General features: G+C 40.3%; 1 protein-coding gene across 1 annotated transcript in view; it reads left to right on the top strand.

Moving 5' to 3' along the window:
- ABCB5 (ATP binding cassette subfamily B member 5) overlaps positions 1-11,093 on the top strand; it is a 47,965-nt gene extending 36,872 nt beyond the window's left edge. The window contains exons 19-26 of the mRNA XM_056857084.1: positions 530-733; positions 1,400-1,500; positions 2,869-3,009; positions 5,657-5,813; positions 7,096-7,293; positions 9,661-9,867; positions 10,627-10,773; positions 10,896-11,093. Of these exons, the coding sequence (XP_056713062.1) occupies positions 530-733; positions 1,400-1,500; positions 2,869-3,009; positions 5,657-5,813; positions 7,096-7,293; positions 9,661-9,867; positions 10,627-10,773; positions 10,896-11,093 (1,353 nt within the window). The remainder of the gene's footprint in view (positions 1-529; positions 734-1,399; positions 1,501-2,868; positions 3,010-5,656; positions 5,814-7,095; positions 7,294-9,660; positions 9,868-10,626; positions 10,774-10,895) is intronic.
- The last annotated feature ends 4,133 nt before the right edge of the window (positions 11,094-15,226 follow it).

Here is a 15,226-nt window from a genome sequence, read left to right as displayed (position 1 = left end):
TGCTGCATCACCGCGGCCGATTTAACACTCAAATCCCCAAATTTTGGCCCTTGCCCACCAAAACCACCCACCTGGCAACCCTATAAATTACTTCCTAGATTGGAGTGCAAGTTTGCTGCATGAAATGCTGATCGCATGTTGGTATAGAGAGATACGGTTGCATTTATTCTAGAATGCCTTTGTGAAAACCCTGGTTACTAATTCTAATAAGGAGAAGCTATAAAACTGCTATTGTATATTGCAACTAGAAAGCCCTTAATGATTGTTCAAAATGTTAGTGGCATTGCTGGGCAGCAGAAGGGCAGTTGTGTTATTTGAGGCCATGGGGGGAATAAATCTTTCTGCCAAGCCACATTAACTGAATTTGTAGATATTAAAATAGCAACATATATAAAGACAAGTTACTGGAACATTGAGCTTTTGTGTTTTCTTATTAAAACTGTAGTTCTGAAATCAATAGACTCCATTTATTTTGTTTTGTTTTTTATGGCAGAAAAATGAGGTAACTTTAAATGCTCTTTCATTTCAGGCAACAGGAAGTCGACTGGGCTTATTAACTATGACTATCTCTACCCTCCTTGCTGCTATTATTATCGCTTTTGTACATGGCTGGCAATTAACATTACTCATCCTGGCCTGCATTCCTTTTGTTGCGATTGCAAATGCTATTAGATTTCGATCAATGACTGGTCATGCATCAAAGGATCAAAAAGCCCTTGAAGAGGCCGGAAGAGTAAGTTCTCCAAATCAGAAATACTTATATATTATTAGATCCATAGCATTGACAGTGGGCAATACATAGAGTTGCCAGGTCCCTCCTCTCCATCGGCGCGAGGTTTTAGGGGGCAGCTCTGAGGCGCTTCCGGGGTTTGAGTGCTAAAGCGGCCGTGGCGATGCGGCACTTCTGGGGGTAAACCCAGAAGTGATGATGTAATTGTGTTGCGCGTGGCCGCCACTCCAGAGCAACTGGGTGGATTGGCAGGCAATTGCCCGCCCAAACCACCTACCTGGCAGCCCTAGCAATACATACAACATTTATCTTAATTTTTGTTCATGTCAGTGGTACTTGTCCAGGACTCTCTTGGTTGGTTAGTGAGGTTCCATAACAAAGGGTCTGGCTGCAATCTTAAGAACAGTGGGGAGTAAGACCCCACTGGATAGCATATGATTTACTTCTGAGTAGGCCTGCTTAGGCTTGCAGCTTTTAATTTAATCCGTTGCTGTATCATTTTTCTCATTGTAAGCTACTCGCTTTTATTCTTTTGAGGTTTTGAAACTGGCTATATTTATTGTTGTAAGCTACACTGGGTTTGCTATATCTTAAGAAAGCTGGTATTTTAATAAATAAATAGCAAAAGAAGAGTTTCTTAAGCAGTTTTTTTCTTGTTCCTCAAATTAGATTTCAACAGAAACTGTAGAAAACATACGAACAGTGGTTGCATTAACAAGAGAAGACAGATTTTTTGAGCAATATCAAACAAGTTTAGCGGGTCCATACAGGTAATTATTTTATGCAAGACATTAGCTTCTTCATATGTTGTGGTGGAAAGGGAGATGATGCTTTATTTGTAGCTAGAGTAAGATCTGCATGATGAAACTAATTAAGATACAATTTTGTCAAATGTTGTACAGTACAGTTCTCAGTCTTACATACCCCAACTGCATGTAAATTAAAACATGTATGTTCAATGGGCAGTGGAGCAACACTATGCAGCTGCCTCCACTTCTGAGTTTATCCTGCTTTTGTCCCTATACTAACCTCATGTATATGCCATATTACATACACATGGAGAGTCCAATGCCAATGGGCATGAAAACCTATAATCAGCTGTCTTCAAGCCTTTCCAGATAAAAATAGCAAGTTATTGGTACTTTCATATGCACAACTTGCATAGTACATCCGCTGCATGTTACTGAGCCACTGAACGTGAGCTGGGACATGTATAAGAGAGCCATGCTGATGGGTGCAGTTCTACCATCTCACTTCAGACTGAGGATTCATGAGTTAGAAAAAGTCAAAATTGTTACAGGTTAGGAGAAGTGTCACTAATTATGTTTCGGTCCTTAACAATTTATTACAACTCTAACGATCAAACTAGCCAAGATGAGATCATAGATCTCTAGGCAGCTTCTAAAAGTAAAATTATAGCCATACTGTACCCTGAAAGTTGGGTTGCCAGCTGTGCATTGGGAGATTCCTCGAGATTTGAGGGTGATGCCTGTGGAGGGTGGAGTTCAGGGAAGGGGGGACCTCAGTGGGGTCTAATGCCATAGAGTCAACCTTCGAAAGCAGCCATTTTCTCTGGGGGAACTGATCTTTGTAGTCTGGAGATCAGTTGTAGTTCCAGGATATTTCTAGGCCCCATCTGGAAGGTAGCAACCCATCTGAGAGGGGGTTAAAACCTTCTAACCCTCCACAAAGTTTTGCTAATCCAAACGGACCCCCTTCCTGTTGTTATCCATTTAAAGTTAGTATTTTTAATGCTAATGAAATGACAAATGTAAATTGGTGGTAATTCTAGGCTTGCCAACCTCCAGGTAGTAGCTGGAGATCTCCTGCTATTTCAACTGATCTCCAGCTGATAGAGATCCGTTCACCTGGAGAAAATGGCTGCTTTGGCAATTGGATTCTATGGTACTGAAGTCCCTCCCCTCACCAAACCCTGCCCTTCTCAGGCTCCACCCCAAAAACCTCTTGCCGGTGGCAAGAAGGGACCTGTCAACCCTAGGTAATTCCCATAGTATATATGTTTGTTACTGTTAAAAATACATAAGACCTGTAAAGCTGAAGTTGTCTGCTGTTCCTTTTGTTTCATGACAAAGTATGTTTTTCTGAATTCTTTTTTTATTGGCTGTATCTTCTGTCAGGGACTCATTGAAAAAAGCTCCACTTGATGGGTTTACATACGGAATATCCCAGTGTGCCAACTTTTTTATAAATGCTGCTATTTTCAGATTTGGAGCATGGCTTATTGCCCATTGTCTCATGGACTTTGAACAACTCTTTATGTGAGTGTATTTTCTGTTTTTAAAGATCTATATTAATGGAGATAACTGATTTTAAACTATTTACTAAACTACAGCTCACAGCTATGTATATTAGTATCATAACTGGTATATTCAGTTCTTCAGATTTTTTAAATAAGACAAAGCTGACACAAAAACAAACTCTTGTACATTATAATATATGTATATATAATTTATTTTTACGGCATTAGCCAGAATGCATCAACCAAGTTACAAACATTTAAGTAAGTAAAATAATCTCTTTGTAAAAGGAAATATCAAAAGATTTAAAAAAATTAAAATCAATATTTACCAGTTAAAATTAACCAGTATCGTTGTTAACGTTATTAATCTTTTCCAAATGGATCTTAATGGCCACAGAGCAAAATTTGGCTACCTGAGAAAGACAAAAGAATCCCCCTCACATAGAAGAAATTTCATTTCCTCTTCCTCCAAGTTAAACTCCATTAAATTAATAAAAGGATAAACCAACTTCTGCTAAATACCCTCATAATAATAACACCTGAGAAGGGCATGGCTAGTGTTTTCTGTTTCTCCTGCCCCATTGCACATCGGTATCTGCTGCTTATTTCCTGGTAGACAAGCCTATATTCATTATATTTGTAGAGTATTTGGCATCAGCAACTTTACTAATCATAATGCTCTAGGATGCCATTCTGGAAATGTGGATACAGGAAAGTGTTTCTCTGGATGTGTGCAGAAAATGTTCTTCCCTCACCCCTAAGGACCTGAGGAGATCAAGTCTGATATGTATGATTTCCAACTCTACTGGAGCCAGCTGCCCCTTATAGCAGAAACTTGAGTGGTGAATGCTAAACGGGGATCATGGAAAGGACGGGGTTAAGGATTGATCTACAGAAAGAGATGGGAAAGATCATTAGCTATCAGGATTCTGAGGAAGAAAGGAAATGGAACAAGAGAAGAGGATGTTATGGTCAGTAGAAAGGTGGAAATGGTGCCTTTCTTTGCTGGGAAACTCCCTTAGACCTAGGGTTACCTGGAAAGTATGCTGGTAACCAGCTGCCACCACTCAGCACCTCCTGAGAATGTCTTGACTGACCCACTGAAAAGGTAGTCTTCCACCGCTGTACTAGAGCAATAACTAATTTATAACCAGTGGTTTCTGAATGAAAGATAGTAAAAGTTGAGTAAAAATGTGTTAACAAGTTAAATAAGATTGTAGCAGAAATGTCAGATAGGTATTATAATTATAAACACAAAATCTAGAAATATTACATTATATCATAGTGTAAACAGAATAGAATGACTATATAATTATCAAGATGATGATGTACTATGACTTTAAGAATTGTTAAACATTAACCCTGGAAGAAGCCCAATTTGTATGTGAATGGAAATGTAAACAGTGTATGTTGTGTTAAGTGTTAAAATTTAATAAAATGTATTATAAAATGAAACAAAACTAATTTATAACCAACCTGGTAGCACCCATGCAGTCTAGCACATGGGAAAGAGATTAAGAAATATCCCAGAGAAATAGGTTATACTAAGTGAAGCCAAAAAAAGTCTTTATAAAAACGTTTATTGTAAGAGAGGGAAAAAGTGAAAGGGTGGTTAGATTCCAAAAGAGGTGGGAAAAAGGAAAAAACAAAATACAGGGAAAAACACACAGCAACAATACAGAGATATTCAAATGAAAAGCGCTATAGTTGAACTAACTAGGCTAAACACATTACCTATGTTGTAGCTAGTTCCTCAGAGCATGTGCAGAATTTCTTATGGCAACAAGAGGTCGAAGGAGTCCTTAACCCCTACCCAACTTCCTGTGGACCCAGTTTCCACTGAAAACTGAAGACAAGTGAAAATCCCAAATGTCCAGATATTTTTTCCTAAATGGAGTTGGAACTAAGCCAGCCTCCTTTCTAAGAATGACAAACTCATTTCTCCAATCCCATGCAAATCCCCATCTCTGATGTCATAGGCTACTTTTACCAGTCAGAACCATATACGATATAGTCCCATCTCCATCAAGCACCTGGTAATGGCTCTGAACTTCCATGACAAATAGGTGGTTTGGTCCAAACCAAATTGATCTTTGTGCAAAAGGATTAGGTGTGCCCAGATGGGCCAATGTGGAATGGAAGTAAATAACTTATTCTAATGGAATCTCTAGATTTCCACGATTCCAGACACTCTAGATGGCACTCTTGAGCCTTAGCATGTTTTAAGATTTCTGTCACAGATGATAACTAGAAATGTGTCCTTGGATAGCTTGGGGAGATGCCACTTGACTGAGGAAAATGGATGTGTTAAAAACCTAGCCTAGACTATTCAAAACAAACCAAGAAATGTGTGAAAGTAAAGTAAAAGAAGTAAAATAAAGAAAGTAAAATAAGATTATGTCTAGATTGACCTTTAAACCTACCAGGGAACGGGCAGCCCCTATTCAGGGTGGTTTTAGTAGATGTAGATCCTTGATCTCCAGTGTAGCAGCTTATGGTGTTCAAAGGAGACCCTTCATTCCTTTTTTGCCAGCTAAAACATCTGGTTGATTTGGGGCTGTAGCTCTAACTCACATTGCATAATTTAATATTTGATCTGCAGGTTATGTTGCTGTGTTATTTGTTTTCTAGCACATCTCCTTAATATCTATATTTTGTGATTCTAGAGTCTTTGCTTCTGTGATTTTTGCTGCTATGAATGTTGGGCAGTCTAATTCTCTTGCACCAGATTTTGGCAAATCAAAAGTTTCTGCTCAAAGAATTTTTCAGCTTTTGGATCGGAAACCTTTAATTGATAGCTACAGTGAAGAAGGTGACGAACTGGTGAGGCTTTGCTTATCATGTTGCAGAAAACTTTTAATTTTATTATATTTAAATAATCTTGTATGTTTTTCTTGGCAAATAAAATAGTATAAACAAACAGCAGCAATTTTTTTAAATTGTAATATGATGGAATTCTTAACATTTTTTTCGCAAAAGAAAATGCTATGGGAAATTCTTATGTGCAGGTTATTGAAGCCAATCAAAAAAGGTAATTCACTATTTATCCATTTTTAGAGCCTGACTACGCATGATGTTTTCCTTGTGTCCTCTATGGGTGCATGATCCATTGTGACTTCACTTTGTGCGAGCTCAACTATGATCAGAACTGCAGTATATTGGGAGGGGGTTTAAGCTCGTGCTGCTTTCCTGATCTGAAAGCCATTCTTTTCTCCTTTGGGGAAACTTGCATGTAGCCCAGGGCAACTGATCTCTGTCATCAGTTGTAATCCCAGGAGATCTTGAGGCCCCACCTGGATGTTGACAACCCGACCATCTGTGCTCATGAGTTCCTTAATGGAGCAAATAGCAACTTCCTTGAGCTATTTCATGTCAGGTCAGGAAAATGGCACAGGGAGAGGCTACAGTCCTCTTGACCCAATCCAAATCTGCCGCCCATGTTTGGGAATTAAGTTCCCAGTGCGCTACTTGCAACACATGATCACATGGACCTGAGAAGGATTTGAGGGAAACAATGTGTAATTAGTCCCTCAGAAGGATATGCACTAAGAAGAAGAGTTGGTTTTTATATGCCGACTGTCTCTACCATTTAAGGGAGACTCAAACTGGCTTACAATCACCTTCCCTTCCCCTCCCCACAACAAACACCCTGTGAGGTAGGTGCAGCTGAGAGAGCTCTAACAGAGCTGTAGCTTGCCCAAGGTCACCCAGCTGGCTTCGTGTGTAGATGTGGGAAACAAATCCAGTTCACCAGATTAGCCTCTGCCGCTCATGTGGAGGAGTGGGGAATCAAACCCGGTTCTCCAGATCATCCACCTCTCCAAACCACCACTCTTAACCACTACACCATGCTGGCTCTAAGCATTAAAAAATATAATTTCATCATTCCTGCTATCTTCAGCAAATCCAAAATGTTTCATTGAACATAATTTTGTGTTCATTCTGTAAAAATCAGGGGGAGGAAAAGACTATCTCTTATAGCTTGTTTGCTTATGTGGATAATTTACATGCCACTTTTCACAAATAAAAATGATAGCAGAAAATCTTAACAACATAAATGATCAATATTAAACTAGCTTTTATTTTTAAAAAATTCTCTCTCTAGGCAAAATTTGAAGGCAACATTGAATTTAAGGACATCCATTTTGTATATCCAACCAGAACAGAAGTTCAGGTTTTGCAAGGACTCAATCTAAAGGTTAATAAAGGGCAGACTCTGGCATTGGTGGGGAGCAGTGGCTGTGGAAAAAGCACCTCCATTCAACTTCTGGAGAGATTTTATGACCCAGGATCAGGACATGTGGTAAGTCAGCATTTACTCTCAGACCTTAATTGGAAGTTAACATGGCATCAGAAACATTTCTTCACTTAAATGCCCACCAAGTTTTCATGATGGGTCTTTAACAAGAAAAAAAGGTCTTTTAATCCTATAGTCCACAAAAAAAGAGGTGAAGCTCCCAATTCACTTCAGAAAATGGCCTCCCAGTTAACCAAGTGATTCTGTGTGGCATCCAAAATGTCTGGGCCTGCTTACCATGTGGATCACTGCCACCATGTTTCATTGTCTCCCTAGAAGAATGTAGAAAGATAAAGATTCTCAATATGGTGTGAGTGATCCACATAAATAAGGGCCAAACTAAACAAAGAAGCCAGTTAGTTTAACATCTGTTCCAGGTAAATTGATGGAAAGCATTATTAAAGGTAGAATTGGCAAGCATATTGAAGGGCAAGCCCTGCAGAGCAAAAACCAACATGGCTTCTACAAAGGTAGGTCCTGTCTCTCTAACCTTTTAGAATTTTTTGAAAGCATGTGGACAGGAATGAGCCTGTGGACATGGTGTATTGGGATTTCCAAAAGGCTTTCGACAAAGTCCCCCATCAAAGACTGCTAAGCAAACTTCATAGTCATGGGATAAGAGGACAAGTCCTCTTATGGATTGAGAGCTGGCTAAAAAATTGGAAGCAAAGTGTAGGAATAAATGGTCAGTTCTCACAATTGAAGGATGTGAGCAGTGGGGTCCCTCAGGAATCTGTGTTGGGACCAGTGCTTTACAAACTGTTCATCAATTACCTGGAGTTGGGGTGAACAGCAAGGTGGCCAAGCTTGCAGGGTGGTTAAAACAAAAATGGATTGTGAAGAGCTTCAAAAGGATCTCTCCAAACTAGAGGAATGGGCATTAAAATGGCAAATGAGAGTCACTGTGAGCAAGTTTAAACAGATGTATATTGGGGCAAAAAATCCCAACTGCACAGGTACACTGTTGGGATCTGTGCTGGTACTGACAGCCCAAGAAAGGGATCTTGGGGAAGTAGTTAATAGATTGATGAAAATGTCAGCAATGTGCAGCTGCTGTGAAAAAGGCAACTTCCATGCTGGCCATAATTAGACAAGGAACAGAGAATAAAACTGCTGATATTATACTGCCATGCAAATCTTTGGTGAGACCACACTTGGAATACTGCATATAGTTCTGGTCACCACACTTTAAAAAGGATATTGCAGAGCTTGAGAAGATGCAGAAAAGAGCAACCAAAATGATCAGGGGGCTAGAGTAACTGCCCTATGAGGAAATGTTAAAACGTTTAGGACTGTTTAGCTTAGAAAAAAGGCAGGTAAGGGGAGACATGATAGAGATCTATAAGATTATGCATGGTTTGGAGAGACAATACAGACAAAAGGAAATATTTGTTTATACGAAGCATAGTTAAATTGTGGAACTCCCTGCCCCAGGGTTTGGTGATCACTGCCAACTTGGAAGGCTTTAAGAGGGGAGTGGATATGTTCATGGAGGAGAGGGCTATTCATGGCTACTAGTAAAAATGGATACTAGTCATGATGCATACCTATTTTCTCCAGTATCAGAGGAGCATGCCTATTATATTAGGTGCTGTAGAATACAGGCAGGATAATGCTGCTGTAGTCGTCTTGTTTGTGGGCTTCCTAGAGGCACCTGGTTGGCCACTGTGTGAACAGATGGCTGGACTTGATGGACCTTGGTCTGATCCAGCAGGGCTTTCCTTATGCTCTTATGTAATACATTTGACCGTGAGTCTGATGGAGGTTCCCACCAAACTCACTTTCTTACAGTCACATGGCAGTTGCAAGGAACTTATTTCCCCAAGCATCACAGAGTCCAGTTCAGATTGGGCTGCAGCCCTCCTCTGCTCTGCTCTCCAAGCCAAAATCGCTCAGGGGGCATTTTGGCTTCTGAAAATGGCACAGGAAAGAAGGCAGGAGCTCCTCCTTCACAGCACTGCAGTCCTTATTTGAATAAGTCCCCACTGCTGTTGTGTGGCCAAACTTATTGTATAGTTTAGCTCTAAGTAGCTCAGTATACTACTGTCAGGGTGGAGATAACATGCAATAGGAAGATTGTTTTTCAGGGTACCCCAATCCTGTATTGATTATTAGAGTTCAGTGACAGAAGTGGGAGTAAAAGGTCTGGTTTACTGTAGCTGCCTTCATTTTTTTTTAAGTACACCTATATACCCCAAATACAGTGTCAAGTCCCATAATCTGAGCATCATCCTGTTGGGAGGGGGCTATCCCTGATGCTGTACCTGCACAAACTATGACATCCTCTTGACCTTCTCTTCCCATCACACTTTTAATTTTGCAGTGAGGCATTTGTACACAATTTCAATCCGTTTCAACCTTTTCAATTTCTAGTTTATAGATGGAGTGGACACTAAATCTCTGCGAATACAGTGGTTAAGATCCCAGCTGGGACTTGTGCAACAGGAGCCTATTCTGTTTGACTGCAGCATTGCAGAGAACATCCAGTATGGAGACAACAGCAGAGTTGTCAGCCAGGAGGAAATTGAAGAAGCGGCCAGAGCTGCTAATATACATAATTTTATACAAAATCTCCCAGAGGTAAATGAAAATATGTTTTCATTATCCAGCTCCTCCTCTCTGCAAGAGGATAGTGATACTTATCCCTCTTTTCTTAAGGTCTGGCAATCTTTAGCTACCATTTTACCAATATTTAATGATTTTAAATGGTCCAGGATTATATACTATACAGATTTTCTAGTAAAGCTAAATATGCTCTGTATGTCATAACATCTGGTGGCTCTTCTTAAAAGAACCCCCAGGTTTGGTAAAGATTAGGTCAGAGGGTCCAATTTTATGGGTCCCCAAAGAGGGTGCAACCATCCATCCTCTATTGTTTCCAATGGAGAGAAAACGGGGGCTCATAAAATTGGACCCCCTTATCCAATATTTACCAAACTTGGGGGTTCTTGTGAGGAGACTCCCAGTAGCTTTCCTGAAAAATTGGTGCCTCTACCTTAAAAAACAGCCCCTCTCTGAGACCCGCAAAAAGATTTCCTATAGGCTATAATGGAGCAGAAGGGAGGGGGGATTTAAGTGCTGCGGCATTAGGCACAAATGAGATGAAGCAGGGTTGTTATTGTTGTCTTTTATAAAGATTTTCTACTGCTGTAGCCAGTGATCCTGAAATGATTCCGGCAAAAAGGCTAACTTTTTTTGACATTTTGGGATCAGGATTACCAGCTACAGATTAAAAAGCCTGTTTCTGATTTGTAAGCATTCTGTACCACTACTTATGGCACTGGCATTCTTTCACAGAGAAAGCTCACAAAGCCTGTGATCTGTCTTTTCAAACTGCAGAAATATAATACTCGAGTAGGTGATAAAGGATCACAGCTTTCTGGAGGCCAGAAGCAAAGAATAGCCATTGCCCGTGCCCTTGTCCGTAAACCAGCAATTCTACTCTTGGATGAAGCCACATCTGCCCTTGACACTGAAAGTGAAAAAGTTAGTAAACCCTTGCATTACTGTTCACTATACAAATGAGAAATAGTTGATGAGTTTTAAAATGGATATATGTCCCTGTGCTATTATGGTGAAGACATTTTGTATTTTGCTGTTGACTGCAGGTTGTCCAGAAGGCCTTGGACAATGCCAGAAAGGGTCGGACATGCGTTGTTATTGCTCACCGGTTGTCCACTATCCAGAATGCTGACATCATAGCAGTCATCCAAAACGGCAAAGTGATGGAACAGGGAACTCACACGCAACTGCTAGCAATGGAAGGGTTCTACCATACATTGGTCAATGCACATGTGCCCCATTAGCTTCGGTTCTAAAGTCTGTCCTATTGATAGACACAAGACATAGAATCTCCGGATAAGAAGCAGCCGGGATCCAAATAACTATTCAGCTATTTCTGCGCACCTAAGGTAGCTGTGAGCTTGTGTTTGGCCTTATGACATGAGGAACTTTTGGAACCATAGGCGGGGCCAGAATTCTGCCATACAGAGAACAAATTTCACCAGGCGTGCCTGCCCTAGCTAGCCTTTGGGTACACTTAAAGATCAAATTGCTGCCATGATTAAGGCTAGCTATGCCATCTTTGTAAAATTGTCATGAAGTAGCACTGATGCAAACTGCAGGCATGTTGGATGCCTACATGAGAAGGAAATGAGACTTATATATAGCTTTTGTACATGATACTGATTTTGACTTTTGTAATACAGGTGATATACACAATCACTTCTAATAAAATTTATTGATCATGTTGGAACATGCCTTGTGAGCCGATATTCTGCCCTGTAGCATGTCTCAGGAGATTTAATGTGTGTAATCCAACCCATATGAATGTAGAAGAGAGCAGGAGAAAGCACGTGCATGCAGAATTTATCTCTCCTGTTGAACCAAGTAAGTCAGCATAGCTATAAAGTACAGAGAAAGCTAATTTTTAAAAACTTTTTTCAAAGATTTTCAGAGCATTTAAAAAATATATTGTTTAGTCTTTCTAACCTTTTAAAATTGGTGTTACATGAAAATATTTGAATATCATGTTTAGCGAAGTCCATAAGTATTGCAGTTTATGGATGGTTTTCAGTATGTAAATATCGAATTGTTCCTGTTCACTAATACCTGTTAAAAATGTTTTCCATTTGTTGCTAACTTTCACAAACGTTGTGGGCATGAAATGCAAAATCCCAAGACTCCTATTTCCTCTTTTTTCCCCACTAGTTCAAACACTTCCTTTTTCTGATCACACTCCTAAACAAGATGTGATGAAAATCATATCCGAACAAATCCCAAATCTGATATATACGTGAAGTCAAAGGATTGGACTTTGATAGTGCCTTTGGGTGTTTCATAACATAGTGATGTAGTAGTAAGTTGTATATTAATAATATTGTTATAGGTGATTATTGTTGTGTAAGGATGGTTAATACATGTTGAATATTGTAATTGGAGCATAGTACTGTTTCTTTAGTTTTTTGCAGCACAGTTTCTTTTAGTTGTTTGTTGCTTAACCTCCAGGTACTAGCAGGCGATCTCCTTCTATTACAACTGATCTCCAGATCAGTTCACCTGGAGAAAACGGCCGCTTTGGTAATTCGATTCTATGGCATTGAAGTCCCTCCTCTCCCCAAACCCTGCCCTCCTCAGGCTCCGCCCCAAAAACCTCCCGCAAATGGCAAAGAGGGACCTGGCAACCCTATATGCAACTCTATTGTTTGTTTTTTCAAAGATGGCAGAATAGCTCTCAATCGTGGCAGAAAAATGCTTCCCTACCCTAGATACTGGTGCTTGTCTTCCATTTGGGGTGTTATTTATGTAAGGTAACCCATGTTTATAGATACTAAGCTGTAGAAAGCTGCTGAAGCAGTCAAGATAAAGGCCAGAAATAGAATAAAAAGAAATTTGGACATAATGCACACTGACCCTGATGTGTATATCCTGGCACTAGGGTAGGATTAGCCTGACAAATGGCGGGAGTTGCAGGGAGGCGGGTACATACTGCAGGAGGTCGGTGATCTTTGTCGCTATGCACGGACATCACTTCCGGCACAGCCTGCAAGCACCAGCATTGCATTAGGGTGACACTGTAACACTCACCCCAAAATTCTATGGTGTGATGCTCGCACTTCCGGGTCATGCCAGAAGTTGTGTCATTGCAAGGTGCTGAAGATCAACACCCTCCTCTTTTGCTGGCCTGCTTCCACCCTCCGAACAGATGTGCATCGGCAACAATTACCAGGGATTTTCCTGCCGTTAGCAGGCATCTGGTAAGCCTACCTGGTGCCCTGCAGGGAATGAAGGAATTGAATCCACCATTTTCATTAGTGGTTATTAGTACAGTTGTAGAATATACCACCAAGTGCTTTTTTTGAAGAATGTTGTCTGCCCACCAGTTGCGGGTGACATGAAAAAGGTAATATGGCCATTGTTATAAATTAGTTGCTGATCAGAAAAATAGGAACTTAAGTTCCAGGTACAAATTAAAATAAATAAAACAATAAACCAATTGTTTGTTTCACTGGAATTGCATTCAACACAGGTCCCTGAAAAAGCTGAAATAGGACTGCATTCACTTTGCTGATAGCATGATAAAAAAATAATATCAGGCAGCAGTCTAGGGAGAAGAGGAGACTGGATTCAGTCCCTCTCCAAAAGGTGGTTTATGTTTCAAAACTGACGGTGAGCACGGAGCTCCAATCGAACTGTTTGAAACCATTCACAAATCCCTGCTGCTGGTTGGAAAGATCTATCTAAAGATAATCTGTCTATACCATGAATGCTTGCCTGTAGCTTCTGAAAGGGATGCTGTGGGCTTCAGCACAAACATGATTGCTAGGTGATCATATCTTCCTGAACTCTCTTGAACAGATGCAAGATGCGTTGCCTTGATGGTCGTTGTCAAAGTTTGGATGCCGTAGGTTTACCCCGGTGCAGTAGCTGCTTATTCAACAGGGCCAGGTTGTTGCCTGTTTAGTTCTTACAGTTCCAGTGTGGTGGTCTTTCATTTTCCATTGCAACTATCACACCACTGCACTCTTTCTACTATTTGGCAATAATCCTGGTAGCATGATGGCTACACTGAAGCAATCTGCTGAATGTTTCCAATAGCCTGTTGTACGTATTTTACATATAAGAATGGAACTGCTTAGTATAATGCATGTGTTACATCAGCAGGAGTTTGACCTTTTATTTGGAAGTATTTGGCAGTGATATGCTTAATCATAATCCAGGTCCTATTTTAGTTACTGTACATGAAATTCAAATTAACAGTGAGCACAAAAAGTGAATGGCACGCTTTTATGAAGAAAGAGCCATGTGCTGAGAAATCTGTAGCGTGATTTATTTTTAATACTTGGTAACAAAGCTCAACTTGGAATACAGAGAGTTCCATATAAAGATTCATGTTTCAGTTTTCTTATAAATCTTATTTTACACATCTTTTGAGAGTTGAAACCATTTTTCCATGCAACTCTGCCAGGCCTTTGAATGTTCCCCCTACCCCCACCCCCATGCTCTGCTTTGACTAGTGTTACTTAATTTATTGGAAGTACTTTTCACCCTAGCATCCACTTACACCAGATGAAAATGTATAGCAATTTATTAAGGACTCTGTTCTTGAAGGGACCACCAAGGCGGTTTGCAAAACAGAATATGTGTCACTACATTTTTAAATAGACATAATAAAGCAAGAAAACGACTCATCCCGTTTGAAACTGAATTGCAGTTCTAGTATGTTAAAAAGTCTAGCAGGAGAGAGAAGCCCTTGGTCATTCGCAATTTCGCAAATGCAATTTACCAAATTTGCTGGCCTTTCTGAAGAAAGAGTTCCTTTACAGAGGTACATCACCTCTCCCCAAAAAATGTGTGCTGTAGTGTTAGACTGAAAGCTGGACAGTGAAGAAAGCTGATAGGAAGAAAAAATAGATTCCTTTGAAATGTGTTGGAGGAGAGTGTTACGGATTCCGTGGACTGCCAAAAAAACAAATCAGTGGGTTATAGATCAAATCAAGCCTGAACTGACCCTAGAAGCTAAAATGACTAAACTGAGGCTGTCGTATTTTGGTCATATCATGAGACGACAAGAGTCACTGGAAAAGACAGTCATGCTAGGAAACGTGGGGGGCAGCAGGAAAAGAGGAAGACCCAACAAGAGATGGATTGACTCAATAAAGGAAGCCACAGCCTTCAATTTGCAAGATCTGAACAAGGCTGTCAAAGATAGGAAATTTTGGAGGACTTTCATTCATAGGGTCGCCATGAGCGACTTGACAGCACTTAACACACACACAGTGTTAGACTAGGATCTGAGATACCCAAGTTAGAATCCCCACTCTGCCTTGGAAGCCTGCTGGGTGACCTTGGTCCAGCCACCACACTTTCAGCCTAACCTGCTTCACAGGGATACTGGGAGAATAAACTGGAGGAGAGCTGCTTTTGGTTCCCATCAAGA

The sequence above is a fragment of the Euleptes europaea genome, chromosome 11 (genome assembly GCF_029931775.1).
Source record: "Euleptes europaea isolate rEulEur1 chromosome 11, rEulEur1.hap1, whole genome shotgun sequence".
NCBI classification, from domain to species: Eukaryota; Metazoa; Chordata; class Lepidosauria; order Squamata; family Sphaerodactylidae; genus Euleptes; species Euleptes europaea.
The sequence above is the reverse complement of the archived record's forward strand: the minus strand, read 5'-3'. Positions and strand labels throughout refer to the sequence as shown.